Source organism: Talaromyces atroroseus (genome assembly GCF_001907595.1).
Source record: "Talaromyces atroroseus strain IBT 11181 chromosome Unknown scaffold_16, whole genome shotgun sequence".
NCBI lineage: Eukaryota > Fungi > Ascomycota > Eurotiomycetes > Eurotiales > Trichocomaceae > Talaromyces > Talaromyces atroroseus.
Window position 1 is genome coordinate 502,827 of NW_017971448.1, and position 17,428 is coordinate 520,254.

General features: G+C 47.9%; 8 protein-coding genes across 8 annotated transcripts; 3 read left to right on the forward strand and 5 right to left on the reverse strand.

Annotated features, from left to right (window-relative positions):
• Window positions 1-49: 49 nt before the first annotated feature.
• On the reverse strand, window positions 50-2,222 carry UA08_08928 (hypothetical protein; the record flags this gene model as incomplete). Its single annotated transcript, XM_020263823.1, has 3 exons — window positions 50-969; window positions 1,039-1,135; window positions 1,437-2,222. The coding sequence occupies 3 exons, from the start codon at window positions 2,220-2,222 to the stop codon at window positions 50-52; spliced, it is 1,803 nt and encodes a 600-aa protein (XP_020115951.1).
• Window positions 2,223-3,205: 983 nt separating this feature from the next.
• On the reverse strand, window positions 3,206-4,026 carry UA08_08929 (hypothetical protein; the record flags this gene model as incomplete). The annotated part of the gene is made up of 2 exons (XM_020263824.1): window positions 3,206-3,686; window positions 3,776-4,026. 2 exons carry the CDS (start codon window positions 4,024-4,026, stop codon window positions 3,206-3,208), a joined length of 732 nt encoding a protein of 243 aa, XP_020115930.1.
• A 477-nt stretch (window positions 4,027-4,503) lies between these two features.
• On the reverse strand, window positions 4,504-7,096 carry UA08_08930 (hypothetical protein; the record flags this gene model as incomplete). Its single annotated transcript, XM_020263825.1, has 7 exons — window positions 4,504-5,622; window positions 5,677-5,831; window positions 5,890-6,256; window positions 6,309-6,382; window positions 6,435-6,587; window positions 6,639-6,998; window positions 7,069-7,096. 7 exons carry the CDS (start codon window positions 7,094-7,096, stop codon window positions 4,504-4,506), a joined length of 2,256 nt encoding a protein of 751 aa, XP_020115931.1.
• An 876-nt stretch (window positions 7,097-7,972) lies between these two features.
• On the forward strand, window positions 7,973-10,269 carry UA08_08931 (hypothetical protein; the record flags this gene model as incomplete). Its single annotated transcript, XM_020263826.1, has 2 exons — window positions 7,973-7,981; window positions 8,038-10,269. 2 exons carry the CDS (start codon window positions 7,973-7,975, stop codon window positions 10,267-10,269), a joined length of 2,241 nt encoding a protein of 746 aa, XP_020115932.1.
• An 820-nt stretch (window positions 10,270-11,089) lies between these two features.
• On the reverse strand, window positions 11,090-12,103 carry UA08_08932 (hypothetical protein; the record flags this gene model as incomplete). Its single annotated transcript, XM_020263827.1, has 2 exons — window positions 11,090-11,717; window positions 11,775-12,103. The coding sequence occupies 2 exons, from the start codon at window positions 12,101-12,103 to the stop codon at window positions 11,090-11,092; spliced, it is 957 nt and encodes a 318-aa protein (XP_020115933.1).
• A 370-nt stretch (window positions 12,104-12,473) lies between these two features.
• Window positions 12,474-13,829, forward strand: UA08_08933 (hypothetical protein; the record flags this gene model as incomplete). Its single annotated transcript, XM_020263828.1, has 1 exon — window positions 12,474-13,829. The coding sequence occupies one exon, from the start codon at window positions 12,474-12,476 to the stop codon at window positions 13,827-13,829; it is 1,356 nt and encodes a 451-aa protein (XP_020115934.1).
• A 274-nt stretch (window positions 13,830-14,103) lies between these two features.
• On the reverse strand, window positions 14,104-15,767 carry UA08_08934 (putative glutamine amidotransferase DUG3; the record flags this gene model as incomplete). Its single annotated transcript, XM_020263829.1, has 5 exons — window positions 14,104-14,354; window positions 14,408-15,143; window positions 15,201-15,296; window positions 15,369-15,399; window positions 15,745-15,767. 5 exons carry the CDS (start codon window positions 15,765-15,767, stop codon window positions 14,104-14,106), a joined length of 1,137 nt encoding a protein of 378 aa, XP_020115935.1.
• A 949-nt stretch (window positions 15,768-16,716) lies between these two features.
• UA08_08935 (hypothetical protein) lies at window positions 16,717-17,424 on the forward strand (the record flags this gene model as incomplete). The annotated part of the gene is made up of 1 exon (XM_020263830.1): window positions 16,717-17,424. The coding sequence occupies one exon, from the start codon at window positions 16,717-16,719 to the stop codon at window positions 17,422-17,424; it is 708 nt and encodes a 235-aa protein (XP_020115936.1).
• Between the last annotated feature and the right edge of the window lie 4 nt (window positions 17,425-17,428).

Sequence of the window (17,428 nt, forward strand, 5' to 3'; positions counted from 1 at the left end):
AATTACGTAGCATGCTTTCATGTCTTAGCTTCCAATGATTAATAGATTCTCACTGCAGTCCGCGACCAGCTCTCTTCTCCTGAAAAGGGCATTTATGGGCTTTTGCAGTAATATCAGCGCCTAGCTGAATAAGGAGAAGCACGGCAGGCTCAAAAGAACGAATAATAGCCATATGCAGCGGAGTCCAACCCGTAATGTCGTAGGCATCAATATCAAGCGCTTGTTCATTTTCGGAGCGGTGCTTCAGTAGCAGCTGCAATATTGTCAGATTCCGACGTAAGATTGCCCAGTGTATTCCTGAGCGGCCGTCGCAGTCCAGAATCCCTATTTGGGCGCCATGTTCTAGCAGTAAGCAAACTACAGACTCATGGTTCTCCATGACTGCGTGGATTAGTGGTGTGCGATCGTCGCTGTCTTGCTGATTGACATCTATGTTGCCGCTCAAGAGGAGCACCCGTACTATTTGCTCGTGGCCCGTTTGGGCAGCGATGTGGAGGCTACTGATCCAGCCTTTTTCGTTGTTTGCTGTGCTGATAAGCCGTGACATACTCTTGTCATTGGGATCTGGCTGAGTAGAAGGTGGTATGTCTGGGTCCGAGCTTCTGGGCTGGGAAGGTGTATGCTGGATTTGAGTTTGAACTGGCCCTCCATCGGGTTGTGATATATTTACATTTCCAGTACTCGAGAGGGCATTCCACAGTCCCAGATCCCAAGTTGTCACTTCCTCAAGTGTGGGGGGCGCCAAGTGTGATTGCAAGGCGGGTATATTTTGTGAAGAGAATGTAATATCCTGGGTTTCTTGGCATAATAGTTGGTCAGTGGTGTGAGAACCAAATATTGTCTCTGCAAAGTGATTGATTGGGTCTTCTAATGGAGGAGACGTGGATATATTGATTTCACCCCGGGCCACTGCTGATGATTGCTCCGTGTTGTTTACAAGGCGGTTCTCCGTCCCTCGCCGTTTCTTCTCTATAGTAGTTGGAATCATTAATGAGATACAGCCACGCCGTAGGCAGTCAGCAGTAGTTCATGACTTACCGCGGAACTTGCGCTGTGCCAGTCTATTTTGAAGCCGGCGTCGTTCCACCAGATCATCTGCGTTCGCCTCCATTGCCCAGATATATTGCGTCACAGGCTAGACTATCGAGGCATTCACATTATTGTAAGGCAATAATGCACGTCTTGTTTCTAAAATAGAGTCATAGAACCATATATCGAACAGCATAATATGTTACCCAAGTGAAGTTGTCGTATGAAGTCGAACAACACAGCCGAAGCGGACAATGATATTTCCGCTCCGATTGCCTTTAGCTGACACATCAAAACAATCTTACGTCTACGAGCATCTTCTCTTTCATAATGGGTATCATTGAACTAGAATATCACTACCAAATTCTCCCAGCAATCGATATCACCATCAACGCCATGAGAGTTACCACGCCTAACGACACCCCCTCTAACTGAGCAGCACCGCCCTCGCCTCCGAGGATATCAAACGCGTTGCCTACCCCTCCAAACCCCTTGGCCTCTGGGTCTGACGACGAGCTTGCAGAGCTCGTACCACTTGTTGTGGCCGTTGTCGTAGCTGTCATTGTTGTCGATGAGGCACTCGAAGTGCTCAATCCAGAAGATGTACTTGTAAGATTCGGATCTGACGTCGAAGTTACGCTCGCAGCTGTCATGGATAGCGAAGATGGCTGCGCGGATTGCGTTGATGTGCTGCTTTGCATAGCACTCGTTGTTGTCGTTTCGCCAGTACTTGAATAAATACTCGAAATAAAGCCAGTGGCTATTGATTCTGGCCCCGAGCTGGATTCGACTATCATCGAAGCAGTAGCAGTACTACTACCCATCGTCTCCGAACCGCCAGTCTCCCCTCCACCACAAAGCGCAAAGACTCCATATCCGGACAGGAACTGTCCTAATAGGGTACTGCTGTCCACGCGCGCATCGGAGCAGGCGACGAGCACTTCGGCGTTGATTATATTCACGCCGGCGAGACAAGAACGCGAGCATGTGTTGTTGTCGTTATTATTATCATCGTCATTGGCAAAATCCTTTTTGGTACATCCCGGTATAGCCTCTTGCCACACAGATTCGCAGGAACTCGAGAAGCCTTGAATTTCCTCGAATTGAGACAAAGTGATTGACGATGCGGCATAGTCGACTACTAGTAGCAATGATAATAGTAGCGATGATGAGATATTCCTTGGGACAATCATGATTGATCTTGTTGGTATTATCAGTTGTCGTCCCTATGTCCTCTTTTCAGTCACTATAGTAAAAGGACAGCCCACAGAATTTGAACTGGGTGTTTTCCAACAGGCAAGACACCTAGATAACTAGATAGTACGTGGTACAGTAATATAGTAGAAATTGGCAAGGTTGCTTAGGACTGAGATAAATGACTGGCTGTGAGCGACGTGTCTGAGCTCAACTCATCGGTTTAGGGTGTTTCCAGTGTCCAGCCGGCGAACAAATCAGGTTCATCAATCGACCAATAGTAGAAAATGCTAGCGTTATATCAAGATGCACGATACCACAAGAGACGATCAAATCGACCAGCGATTTGGTTTGGATGAAGAGATGACTGACGTCTCCAACGTCGTGATTGAGAAAAGATGAATAAGAAAAGAATTATAAATGCAGAATTAAAAAAGGGGGACGAGAAAAGAGAAGAAAGACCGGCAGAGATATCTTTCTCGTCATAGGTGGGATGTCAGTTGTTCATGTTTCAGAATGCCCTGCGCTGGGTTTCCAGTTCCGCGAGTCAAAAATTCCAAGGATTGTCCTGGACAAGCACCCCTCTAGTTTTGTATCTCCTTGCATAAACTTTTTGTTATTAAGTAAACTTATGACGCCCATTATGGACTTGAAAGGGCATCCCTAGCATTGAAGAGTCGAAAACCATGCAGTTTCTGAGACATCTAATGACGCAGGTTAGAAAGGGGCTGAATCGCGAATCTAGGGGTAGATGATACATGTTGCATAGTTAATTTTTGTACTTCACTGAAAAAGGTACGTACTTATTTATGAGAAGCTCCTATACACCATTATGTTACATGATTGTCTTGAGCTATGTGCTCTATAAGCAAGAGTCTGGATCAGGCAAATTAGGGCTCACCATACTTAGGCAATTTTGATAAACGGAACAAGCACCAAACTAACTACACAGCCAACTAGAACAGACACTATAATAGCTTTATTAGTGCCCGTAATATCCCTCTTCCTCTCTAAATCCATCATCGCCATTAGACGAACCACCGCTACCATTCCGCGAATGACTTCGGTGTCGTGAGTGCCGATGATGGTGGTGATGGTGGTGGCCATGATGATTTCTGCGTCGATGCTCGTACGCATACTCATACTCATCTTCATGCTCATCATGTTTATGCTTCTGCTTCTTGAAATGATTCTCAAGCAGGCTCCCGGCAATCCCACCACCCACAGCCCCCAATACACCATGATGCACTTGATGTCCGGCAACCACTCCTGCAACACTACCCAAAAGACCACCTCCCAACCCACGCTCGCCGTCGGCTGGCGTAGCATCCTCTCCGACTTGTACTTGAGTGTATGCCTGCTCCATATGTAGTGGGCTTGCGGCGGACGGAGAATGCTGCTGCTCTGCGCCGTGAGGTATGTGTGTCACGCCCTGGTAAGAAGAGGACGGTTCATTACTGCCGCTAGCCAGTAACATATGGGAGTCAATTAGTTAGAAGTAAGAAGGAGAGTAATAGGCCGGAGTACTGGAATCAACGAGTGCATGTCTTACTAATAGTATTCCTGCGCTGAGCCAGTATTGTTCGGATGGTAACCATGCTCGCCTGGGGTATATAGGAGACCCTGCTCATATCCTCCTACATGACTGTATCCCTGTCCGTAGCCCGGGCCATGCGGCTGTTTATTTCCATAGATTTGATAATTATGTTGCTGGTGTTGCTGTTGCTCAGAATATCCCTGTTGATATCCTGCTTGTAGCCTGTCGGTATGGTGCTGGTCGTTAAGATAGGACGAAGCAGACATGATGGTAAGGGCTGCGACAAGTGTTTACTCGATTAAACGAATGCCAAAGACTGTTCCTACTATAAGTACTCTCGGGCTAGCGAAGGTCCGACCTCGTGGCTGATCGCTTGTGACATTTCCAAGTCAGCCGCTGAAGGTCATCCCCGCAGTCAGTCATGCCTAATTGGGTATGCAAATGGGCATGTGTATATTTATACTATGATATTAATACGTAGTAAAGAAGTCGATCGCATTCCATAGCATAGTACAGCTGGTAAATAATCTACCTGGTACTCAAATAAATGTCATATGAACATGGGTATTTTCAAGACTGCTTGCAAAGACAAAACAGAGCCCGCCGTTATGTATAAAAAAAGTATGAAAACAAGTCATGCAGAACAGTCAGTGGAAAAAGGCAAAACAATAAATCTCGGTAAGAAAAAGAAATGGAAACGAAGGTCGTATACTGTTCGCTGCTTATAAAGCGACACGGGGACATCAGAAAACTTTGCTTACTCGATGATCTGCCTTTCGCGACATCCAGCCTGCGAGCATCTCATCTAGTCGTCCAGACATTTCCTTCAGACGTCTGCTTTCTTCCTTAAATAGGCTGCCCGTGATTGGGTGGTCAGGACCAGCCGGTTGCACGTTCGACTTGTCATGTACGATAATAAGAAGATCGCGAATATCATTTTCATCGTCAAGATACGAGCGCAAGCTTGCGTCACTCCACGTCGCAGTGGCTGTAGACGACACGGTAGATATCGGTGTCGTCTCATCTCCTTTGGTTTCGACGCGATCAATAAACTCAGGTGAAGATGAATGTGATGACAACGGCGAGACAGGGTGCTCCTCCTGAGAAGATGTATCCACCATCAAGGCGGGCGGTTGAGGGCTTGTAGAAGATTGAATTGGTGAAACATTCACCGGCGATTCTGAAAGCCTTTCAATGCTGTCAGCATTTCCTCTTAACCGCTGTGGCGGAACAATCGTTGTTGATGATTGATTATCGGCTGGAATAATCTTGATGGGTTCGTCCGCAATGGGATCATCATACATCTTGGAATTCATCTCCATCAACGGCGCCGTGTTTTGCATCCTCACAGGAGACGAAGGTTCACTACTGGGCGCGCGCTGTTCAACAGCCGCTGCGTTCCTCTCTAATGATGTTCGCACTTGAAGGGGTTCGACGGTAATACCAGTTGATGGTGATACCACCCGCCGGATTGAAGAACCATAATCTTCCTTCACAGGTGAGGACACTTCATTCACCGGTACTGCCGCGGCTTCTTGCAAGTTGAGAGGCGTTTGTTGATTGGCCGTTGCGAATTCCGCTGGTGGCTGTTTCTGGAGTTTACTGGATTGTCTCTGAACTCCGGCAGGCTTGGAATTGTTGTTGTGCTCACGCAGTGATTCTGAAGAGACCTTTGGCTGTGGAGAGGACCGAGAAAGCTCCTCGGAGGTCTTTTCCAACTCCTCACCATCGTCTTCTGAGCTTCTGCCCTTCTTGTCTTTCCTCTTGAATAGCCCGCTGAGCATACCGGGCCGTTTATCTTTGCGTTTGCTCTTGTCCCCAGCCGACAAGCTCTTCTCGATGGATTCCAAACTCGCCCGTCCCTATGGAAGCAACGTCAATAAAGGCCATCGCCGCCAATAAAGCATGGATAATACCTCTTGTGGTTCACTCTTGCTGAATGCACTAGCAGTCGAATCGTCGCGGAGAAGATTCGGAGTGAGGGATATCTTCTTTGTCTCCGCTGTATCATCATTGAAGAAAGAATCTGTATTTCGTAGCGTGCCATTCCTCGATCGGCTAACATTCTCCCCTATACGACATTGAGATCAATAAAAAGCACTGAAACAGCAGAAAGTCGTAAACCATACCTGTCCGTTCATATGAGTCGTCGCTTGGACGAGGCCTTTCTGAGCTTGAGCGGTCAACTTCTGTTTCTTCTGTTTCGGCCTCTAGTTCTCGGAAGGATTTCTCTTTGTGTGGCTTCGGTCTCAATGGTTCTACCACCATGTCTTCATCTTGGACGTCGTACTGAGCATCTTGATGTTCAATTTGGCTCTCTTCCTCTTCCGTTTGTTCACCGTCTTCCTCTTCCTCTTCTGTAGAGTAGTCGATATCGGACGTCTCAAAGAAGGTTGGAGATGCAAACGTGACTGTCTTCGCGTTGCGGCGACGCATAGCCTTTTTCAGAGGATTTTTGGACTTTTCTGCATTGTCCCCCAGCATTGTCGCAGAGAGCTAAACAATTAGTTCATGTTGGATATCCACTAATACTGCGTACAAAACCTACATCAACATTCCTATGTTTATTCAACCTAGCGAGCCTTTCAGTGGGAGTTTCGATGTGCTCGGCAGGCAAGTATCCTAACATTCAAGTCAGTAATGGAGTCGACAGAGCAATAGCACAGCAACTCACCAATGCTACCATCTTTGACTACACGAACAAGCCACCAGTAGCTGTTACTGTCGTCGAGCAGAACCATGGTATCTCCTTTAGCAGCGTTGGCCTGCCCTTCCACTGTCGCAACGAAAGTGTGTAAAGCGTAAACAAACTCGAAATCAATATCCTCTAAATAATACATTAGAATGTACACCACCGTTCCTGCGAAGGCTAACTCACCGTCGTCTATGGACGGGGATGATGATATTTTATCCATCATATCATCGTCCAGCATGTCATCGCCTTCCCCTTCTCCTTCTTCCCCATAGTGTCCATTATCGGCGTCACCGGATGCCGTCAAGTCTTCCATGAGATCATCTTGGTCGTCGTAAACAATGTCAATATGGCTATGTTGGTCACCGGAGCCGAATTGATCCAAGGAAACACGAGGGCTTGTAGACATCTCTTCTTTGGCTTCTTGTTCGGCATGGCGCAGCGATTGATTCTGATGGGTACCCGCCCGACCACCCGCAATGCGCGAATTGTTTGACGAATGATCCTGGGCCGACGGAGAGTTTTGATCTTGGAGATCAATGGTGTCTGAAAGTCACGAATTAGTGAATTCCCCGCTATGGCAAGTACGTAAGTAACGGAGAAGGCAAGAACGGACCGGCCCTAATCATCTGCGGTCTTGTCATGATTGAAAATGGTCCGTCGAGAAATTTCTATATAAAATTGACAAAGGAAGGTATGGCGATGAATCCAAGCGTCGTCTGGCCTCATGGAGCAGGGTCAAGGAATCACTTGCCCGCCAATCGCTGGAATTGAGTCGTAAATGAGCGCATACGAACTGGAACCCTCGATGGTTTCCGCTCGGAGAGAAACTCTTATAAGACGCTAAGAACGAAAGTGCAAACGGCTGTTGCTGGGGCGAGAGAACAGTTGGAGCAAACGAGTGGGACGATGAAAGGAACGTAATGCAGCACGCTGCACAAGTGAAAATAGGGTTGCAAAGACCTGAAGACGAGCAATCAGTCGGAGTCTTGCCCCGGCGGGTTGGAAAAAGGCGGAATACGATGTTGGACGACCGAGTGAGTTGCCAGGACACCGGAGTCGAGACGTGCAATCTTAAAAGGGGCTGGGCTGGATGAGCGGTGGCATTTACGGCGCACGGGTACAGGCGCCGTTGCGCGCGTTTGTCGCTTATGCAGAGACTGACGTTAGCTGGTTACCCTCCGATAGGGCGAGATATCTAGGGGCTATTAAGGCGCATATTCTACGTGCATGTGTCGGCCACTGACCAAGACTGACCACGACTGAATCAGCAGCTGAATTGCGAAGTGCTCAGAGTCAGAAGACGATGTGAATGTCAGGCAATCATCACTGCGGAGGACGAATTCGGAGTGCATGCATTCATAGTTCAGAGTTTCCAGCGGGTAACGCGCGGTAATCGCTGGGGACGATTGTTGCACTAGCGGTCCCACTTCGGGTCATTTCTGTGTGGTGATTGGATTTTTCCTGACTCCTCCCCCACAGCGGCTCCCGGGGGACGGTAATTACGTATTAATACGTGCATGAAATACGTATTGTTACGCAGAATGCTGAGATGTGACCAACCATATGCAGCTATTTGATACAGCGGTTGGTTTTGGTTTTCGGTGAGGCCCCTCCGATCTCCATCTCCATCTCCATCACTCACTCTGCTCACCTCATCCTCATCTCCAGCTTTGCCACCGCACACCGGGGAAAGAAATTACAAACATCATACCAGACAGTTGCGTCGCTATATATCTGCGCCATTCCCACTTGTCCCAAAGTATCTTGGCTCTTGCTCAAAACAATTGGTAATGCAGCGTGGGGCCTTATCGTCATCGCTGTTATCCGTCTTCAACAAATAATTCCCGACGAGGGCATGGCATATGCTGGGAGGGAATCGTTTTCAGGCCTGAGACTTGACACAAAATTCGCCAGGGACCGCTCTCCTAGCGCCAACAACAAACGCGACCATGGCGGGCACGATAGAGAGGAAAATCCCTCCTTAGGGAGAGATCTTTCGACGAGACGACTGGAGGATGATGACGAGAAGAGTGTGATCGATGAGCTCCATACAGCGACTCCGCCGATGGCTGTCCCTCGCGCGGACGATCATAATATTGAAGCCTTTGACTCGGGAATTAGCTACTCTCATAAACCAGAGGAGTTCCGACCTTCGTTCGAAAACTTTCTGCATGCCGGGCCGTCGCACATCGAGACAAAACCCAGAGACCAACAGAGCCCACGCCAGTACTCGCCCATCGATGATAGCATACCAGAATCTGATGCCCGAGATCTTGGACGCCTCAGATCGTCACAAACAACACGGCCGTCCGCATTGCGACATGTGCACAACCAGGACGAGGTCCACGCATACGCCAGAGAGCCGAACTATGGTCCGAAAAATGGGTTGCGACACAAAACAACTATAGACAGCGGTATATCTTTCGCCTCTCGAAGAAATGAAGACACAACACCCGCTGCTGAACTCGATCGACCGACCTCCCTCACTTCGGTATCGACCATGTCACCGCTGGAGGAGGTTCGCACACCTTCCGAATACCCTAGAGATGGGCACAGGGACGTGCTGCTTTCACCCCTATCTGCATCTCCCATTGTCCAACGAGCAGTTTCCCTTGATGATCCTAACGTCTGGTCTACAGGGGGGTCCGATGCCGGAAAACCCCGCAGTTACACACTCGACAGACATAATAGCTGGCGACAAATCATGCGTCAGCAACGTTCTCGTCGATCGACCGGGTCAAGCGGCAAGTCACCAGCCAGCGCATTTCTTTCTATGTGGAGTTCGCCCGAGGAGGCGGTAGTTCCCTCTCAGCCGGATGACGAGGGCCAGATGGTCGGCACAGAGTACGTGATTGGTAAGCAGATTGGCTTCGGCGGCTTCAGCACCGTGAAGGAAGCATACAAAGTTGAGGAAGATGGTTCCACCAGACGCTTGGCTGTTAAGATAGTTAAGAAGCATGTTTCTGGAAAAAACGAGAGAGAAAATGATCAGGTGCAGGCCGAATTTGACCATGAAGTTCGTATCTGGCGACAGCTCAATTACCACCATATCCTGTCTCTCGAAGCTGTATATGAAACAGATTACGCAACTTTTTGCTTTACTAAACTTGCCATCGGTGGGACGCTCTTTGATTTGGTCAAGTCCAATCGCAGTGGACTAGATATGGACCTTGCCAAAAAGTACTCGTACCAGCTAGCTTCGGCAATACGGTATCTGCACGAAGATATGCGGGTAGTGCACCGTGATATAAAGCTCGAAAACTGCTTATTGGATCCCGTGATATCCGAGGACGGCACCGAGACTGCCAAACTTGTTCTTTGCGACTTCGGCATGGCAGAGTGGATGACGACTGACACTAGCAGCGAGTCGTTGGATTCGTACGACAACCCAGCCGATCGCCCTCCGACGCAAAACATAGGCCCAAGCGGATCTAGCACAAGCATTGCAGGAAGTTTGGAGTATGCATCACCAGAACTGCTTCTTTCGTCTACAGGGTTGATCGACCCGGTAGTTGATATGTGGGCCTTTGGCGTGGTTGTTTATGCGACGTTGGTAGGCTCCCGACCATTTCAGCATGGATTCGGACCACGATTGCATTCGAGCATTGTCAAAGGTGAATGGAATCATCATGCTGTCCTTGCAGGTAAAGAACATGACGCTACTCGTCAGGAGGCTCTATTTCTGCTACGTCGCTGCATGGAAAAGGATACTAGTTCTCGTTGGACTATACGACAAGCTCTCGGATGTGCTTGGTTCAAGAGTGTCTCTAACCGTTCCGATGAACATCAACATGAGCGGTCCTGGAGGTTTTGATTTTTCTTTTTTTCTTCTCTCTCTCTTTTCGAAATCGATTTGCCGGTTGCACTAGGACGCTTTCTCTATTACACTTCCACGCGGTCCTTATATTCTCGCCTTTATTTCCATGTTTGTACGTGGGGTATTGATTGCATGGTTCATGATTGTTTTCTTCTTTTCCCTCAACTATCTCTTATGATACCCATGTCCTTCTACATTATCGATTCTACTTTCTTGAGAAAAGCGTTCTGCGTGCGGACGGCGTCAGTTATTCCTTTCCATGTCGCGATATACTATTGAGTCCTCTCGGTTTGTTCTGTTTGGTGTGTGAAACAAGAACACAAGGCGTTTGTCAGTTTCCGCTTCTTTTTTCTTTTCTCTCATTTTTCTTTTTTCTCGCAATATGAGGTTTATTCGTCCTTTCTTTGAAATTTGTTTCGGGCTGATCTTTCATTTTCCTTGCGTTTTGTATTTTGTACCAACTCTCCAATGATTTTACGGTTCAACTTCTTCTGGCAATGTGTATTATTTAGCGGATTTTCAAGTTGTCTTTTCATTCCGGGTTCTGGTTTATATGATTTTCATGTCTTTCTGGTTTTGTTTCTAACGGCCGTGATGCTGATATATTGTCTTGTATTTGACCTTAAGACGCTTATATTTCACTCTCTACTCAAAAAGGCATTTTCTCTTCGAGTCTTTGTTATCAGATGAGCAACCAAAATTGTAAATTTAGTTGGATCTACATAGTGACATGAATACAATGCTCTCAATTCATAATCCACAGATAATATACATATACATAAACTTTACTAACAATCTAAGAACTTGGGAAGACAAACTACCAAAGCCTGTTCGGAGCCAAAGTCTTCTCCTTCTTGATACCAGCAGAAGACTTTCTCTCTGCAGGGGAACGGAAGAACAAACTTGGACCCTCGTGAGGCTGCACCAAATAGCTCAAATAACCCCTATGAGCCGGATCACGGTAATACTCAATATCCTTTCGATGCGTAGGATCCGGTAAGCGATATGTGAAATTCCCTCTTGCCATAATCTTGGGCTCTGACAAAGCTGCTGCTGCTTCTTCATCACCACCACCAACAAGCGCCTTCTTGAGAAACTCGTTTCCACTATTCTCGGACCAGGCCATTGAGTAGAAAGGGTGGGTCTCTTCCATCAGAATCCGCTTTATAGAAGCATTGGTATAAAATCGGGTGGTGACTGAGCCGCCGCTGGCTTCGATAGCGGCAATTGCGTCGGCGGAGGCTCGCGATACGACGATGTGGATGGGCTGTTTGAGTGCGTTCTCTTTGCCGCGGCCGAGGAGTTTAATGCCGTCCCGGAATTGGTGCACGCAGTTTGAGTGGAAAAGTTCGCGCACGGTGATGGGGTATCGGGGATCGATGCGGCCTTGGTCAATCCATTCTTGGATCCGGTCTAGATTCACCGTGACCAGGTCGAGGGCAAAGCTGGAGAAATAGTTAGCCTGAGGTTTAGTAGCATGATATTAGAAAGGTTGGGCGTACTAATTCGTGAATCCCCTTTCGCCATGGACAATAATCTCCTTCGTTTGTCCACCGTTGAAATTAGCAGGGACTTTTCCGTGCTGCTTCTGACCTTTGTGACCTCGTCCTGACGTTTTTCCCTTCCCGGAAGCAGGACCGCGACCTCTCCGGATCCTCTTGTTGTATGCGCTGGGGTTGTCGGACAGGGAACTCAAGATGGAGGCATTGCGGGTTTGTTGCTGGATCTGCGGCTGTTGAAATTGGGGGATGAGAAATGGGAGGGGAGGGCGAATGGTCGGACTGGCGAGCTGCGACGCCCTCCCAGCCAGGAACGAGAGTCGGGCTGCCATTGTGGCTCGCTTGGTTGATTGATGTTCTTGCTTCTCTGCAAGCCGCGTTCGTCAGATGGAAAGGGAAGGTGTTTTTGCGGCGGAGGAGGTTTCTCCGGACCCGAGCAGCCTAAGGCACTCACTCTCCACCAAGGCATCTGGCAATGGAATGCAACAAAATCTGGGGTATGTTTCGGATCGAAGTCTGCATGATACAATATTATTTATTTCTCTTTCCATGGCCCCAGAAGTGATGGCTTGCGTTAATAATTGAACGTGCAATCGCTTCCAACACGCCGTACTGAACCAGCTACATTATCTGTCCGCGTTACTCCGTGTCTGTCAACCATATATCATCTGCTCCCATGGACTAGAACATTTCCTTCCCTCAATGGAAAATGGAGATGAATTTTCACTCGAAACACCAACACCGATAGCTCTCGCTCATAATAATGAACAACCAGAGGAACAATACTATTTAACAAAAGCAGCCCATTCCAGCAGCGCCGGCAGTCACAAGCGATCCGGATCGTTACTATCGAAGCTTTCGTTCCTCCGCATGAGCCAAACACTCGAAGAACTGCCGCCCCCTTCACGAAACCTCGAAGTTACCCGCAGTGCCAGTCCCAATTGCGACAATGAAAACAATGGCCTCGGTGTTGGCGGGTCGCGAGCGGTTGGAGCGGGAGGTGGTGGTGGTGGTGGTAGTGGCAGAGCAATGGCAACGGCCATGCAACAACATCAAAGACGAATGCGACGACGAAAGGGCTCGTTGCGGAAGACGGCACTCTTAGGCACTCGGTTGGATGCCAGGGAAAGGAGGAACAGCGCTGGTTCTGCTAGGGACCAGAATGGTTATGCGGACATTGAGAATGATAGAGGAACATCGTCGTCACCTTTGAATAGTGGCGGCATTGTGACGTCTCCTAACGATGAAGAAGAGACCCCGAGAGGAAGCATGGAGCGCAACAGCAATGGCAATAATGTCTTGTCATCGTCATCGTCATCGTCATACTCTGCATACTGGCCTCGGTCGTCGAGAATGGATCGAAATGCTGCGGCTGATCTGGACAAACCGGGCAGTCATGTGGGAAATACTACAGACGAGGAAGACAATGTGTCTCCTTTCAACCACAGCAACCGCAATGTCGGTAGCACCGATAGTAATACTAATCATAATATAAAAGACGAAACAACTGCCCAGGCACGCCCATGCTCCGCAAGCAGCAGCAGTAGTGGTATTCCACGCCTCATTGGAGCAACAACGACTACACCTTCCTCAAGCTCCGACTCCTACTTTCTATCCCATCGTCAGGCGGTCACAGCAGCAACTAACGCTACAGAAAACGCCACTATCCATCAGCAACCACAACAACGCCCTCAATTTCATCGCGCCAGATCCCCACTCGTCACCCATTCAAGCATAGAAATGTCGACTAATCACCATGTGGACGTTGGATGGGACTATGCAGAGACCGAATGGTGGGGGTGGATCATTCTCATCGTTACTTGGCTTGTCTTCGTGGTAGGAATCGGGAGCTCCTTTGGAGTCTGGAGCTGGGCTTGGGACGTCGGCGAAACACCGTATGCGCCGCCGGAACTGGAGGATGATCCTACCTTGCCTATTGTCGGTTACTATCCGGCTTTGATGGTTATGACTGCTGTCATGGCGTGGGTTTGGGTGATTGTTGCTTGGGTGGGGATGAAGTATTTCAAGCATGCAAACATATCGGCTGATGATGGATGAATTCGTCTTTCTGAATTTCGATATAGTGGTTACGAACAGTCGCAGGCCGCTGTTTGTGTTGCATTTCACATACTATAATAATCCCGACTAACTGTATAATATACTCCTTTTCGAAGTGCGTAAATTTAACTTTTTGTGAATTTCCTATTCCCAATTGTACATGAATCAACATTTATTTCTTCCAAGCCTATATGTACGCCGAACCCTTCTCTGTGAACTCCTGATAAACGGTGGCAGAAAAAATCTATTTTTTTTTTCAAGTGAAAAATACCGATTACGATGCCAGTTCTAACTGCGTAACATTCTGCGCCAACGAATCAAGCTTCGCCGATCCATTGGTGATTTTGGCGGAGTTCTTCTTCGGCGTCACAACTGCTGGAGGCGCCAGGCCTTTAGACAGAGCGTAGACGGACGAACGATCATGATTTGGGTCATCATTGTAGAATTCGTCCAGGATCGGATGCAACAAGACAGTTTGTTTATGTATTGTCAAGATTGAGTTGGTCGGAACCGTGACCCAGTTATCTAGAGGTTGTTAGCATTCTTATGTATTTCTTGATCGCAAGCCGGCATCTTACGCCTTTCAAAGGTAATAGGCTCACTAGCCACGAGAACAATATCGGCTCCCTTGTCGTGACGCTCCATTTTAAAATGGCCCTCTTTCTTGCCCTCCTTCCACTTGGTGCCAGACGAGAAATACAGACTCGCCGGCTCATCAGTCTTGCTGCTGACGTATCGAGTACAAATCACGGTGTGACCATCAGTCACGGCAAAGTTGAGCAAACTCCTCGTCTCGAGGTCAGACACTTTGTACTTTTCGGGGATTTGACGAATGAGCTCGTTTATCTTCGCAATCGTCTTGAACATTGTCTGTCGCAAAAGCGCTTGACCAAAGCCATCAGGACCCGGGTCAGAACTGGGATCAACACCGCCTTCTTGCTCCATTAGATGCAGAAAGAGAGCAAATGCCCATTCGCTATCAGTGCCGCCCTTGACACCAAGGTACCACTTATCACTCAGTAATTCGCCGAGTGGCCGCTTGATGTATTTCCAGCCGCCGAGATTGCCATTGTGCATCCACATCAGCGAGTTGTGCTGGAAAGGGTGGCAGTTGTTGTCGGCCAATGTGCCTTCTGTTGTTGCTCGGACATGCGCAAAGATTAGATTGGAGCAGGTTTTGCTTGCCAAGCGCTCCAGATTCTCGCAGTTCCAAGCTGGCAGCGTTGATGTGAAAATGCATGGCTCTGGCCCAAGCTTTGGGTCTGGGTAAAAGCCTACCCCGAAGCCATCACCGTTCACAGGACGGCGTGTGTCCTATTAAATATTCAATTAGCTCTCTTTCATTATGTGTACAATAATGAGTCATCTTACCAATCTTAGCCGTGAGTCATAGGACTGTGTCAAGATTGAATGACTGGGCTCTGTCACCAATTTGCTCAGGAGAATCTCGCTTCTGCCTTTGTATACCTGGTGCCATGTCAGATGTCTATTCATGCAGTGATATGTCTCCCTTTTTAGGCATCAGCGTGGTTAACTTACAAGGAAGCGGCACATGGCAGCTTTGCGAGATCTTGCAAGAACAGTGTAGTTCTAAGCAAATCTTCTTGTCTCGCCTCTCTTCGCAGTTCCTTGTTCCCTTTTCTGCTGCAATTGGAATTATATAAAGAAAGAGAATGTAAGTCCTTGAAGATACGTAGCCGGAAGGAACGGCGTTGCGAAGAAATGATTAGACCAATTCACTGCGCGGTAGGTAGCACGACGGCCCTGACAATCAACAAATATAACACGAGAAAGAAGAAGGGAGGGAGAAAGAAAATCGCAGGTGTACGTTCAGGAGATATAAATATTCGAAAGAGCGGTCTCCGAGAGTTGTACTGTTCAACATGCCGGCTAGCTCTTATTGGCAGCTGCTCACCTGACGCCATCATCGTGCAGCATTGTGGGGGCCGCCACTTTTCTGCCGTGACTTTACTTAATGAGGCTAGGCCTCCCGGTATTAGACCGCCTTTCTGGTCCCCATCAAAACTCTTTTCTAGCCCTAATCCACTTCCAAGCACAACTAGGCAAGAAAGACAACGCTCGGGCAATTCCACATTTCTCGTTTGGATCAGACTGGTGACTTGACGGTATATAGGACGAGTCATTCAGAATGGTCGGAAGCCTAATGTGGTCTTTTTTATTTCTGTGAAGGAAAAGCGGCACCATCCTGGGGAATGACTTATTCAATCTAATTTCGCGTCTTCCTAGATTATGAGCCCGACAATATCAATGAATATTGTCGAAGCCTGAACAATATGGCACATACACAGAATGTGTCAGGTAGGCCAAAGGGCGTTGTGTATTCATAAAGCGCTTTCGAGAGTTTCAAAAGGTGCGATGTGCGAGATCAGTTCTCATCCTTGCCTCCTAAATTGCCCTGAGAGATGATGTTTATCACTTGTATATAGCAGGAATGTATCTATCGACCTAGCTTAGGACTCACTTATTTATCAGTGAATCACCACTGTCATTTTTCCTACACCGATCTGCTAAGAGTCACCTTAGTTTTTCTATAATCTCAGACCGAAGAAAAATGACACATATTTAGGCCTGTGTTGAGATAAAGAAAGGTATATAATCACTTGCTCGCTTTCCTACATTTCAACTCTCGCATTTATCCAACCTAGATCTCAAGCTTCCAAGCTGATTGTGACCCATTTCAACAAGCTTTGTTTTTTTTTTTTTTTTTTTTTTTGGGTGAGATCTACCTTTCTTATGAACACATATCACATGTGTACCAGCTAGTGTATTTCAAGATTATTGTCGTTGAACTGGGCTAATGAAGCTTAGGTACATTGATTGACATCTGTCCGACTTTCTACAAAGCAGAGAACCCCTACCTTCAAAAATGACAGCCGAGCGCCCCTTGCTCCCCCAGATCCCCTGGAGGTATGGCTCGCTGGACCATGTTTATGGATGTCATGGTAGTCCCGACATAGGACAATCGGATATAGCACAGTACTCAGGGATCATTAAAGTAATGCCTGGCCATGTGCAAATTGTTGAGAAACGTCCCAATTTCTATCCAGCACTTCTCACCGACATCAATGACGAAACACCAAGCCATGACATTGTCGTGGCTGGCATCTCTCCACAAGCAGTCTTACTCGCCCGAACCACCCGGCTTACGGCGTGCCAGAAATGCATCTCGGATGTAGCCTTCAAGATTATGCAGATAATGTCTGTATCAGGTAGTTTTGACTGTGCTGATCCGCTAGTGCGCTTATACATCTTTGTACCAGCACTAGAAGTGACCGCATATCGAGAGGTGGCCACAGTTCCCTCGGTAGAACAGGTCATGTCTGACCTCACGATGGCCTTCAATCAGTCCCGTGGCCATCAATGGGATGTCTATGTGTGTCAATACTTTCCCGGGCTAAATATGCCACTTCTTTTCGATTGGCAACTACACATAGGAGCCACCAGAACCGAGGTTGACCATTATGACCGTGTGAACATGGAGAATGATGGAGCTGCCAGAATCGTGATTGACCGTGATAACTGTGTGAACGTGCAGGATGCTGCACGGCCGTTTCGGATAACATACAATGTCTAACGAC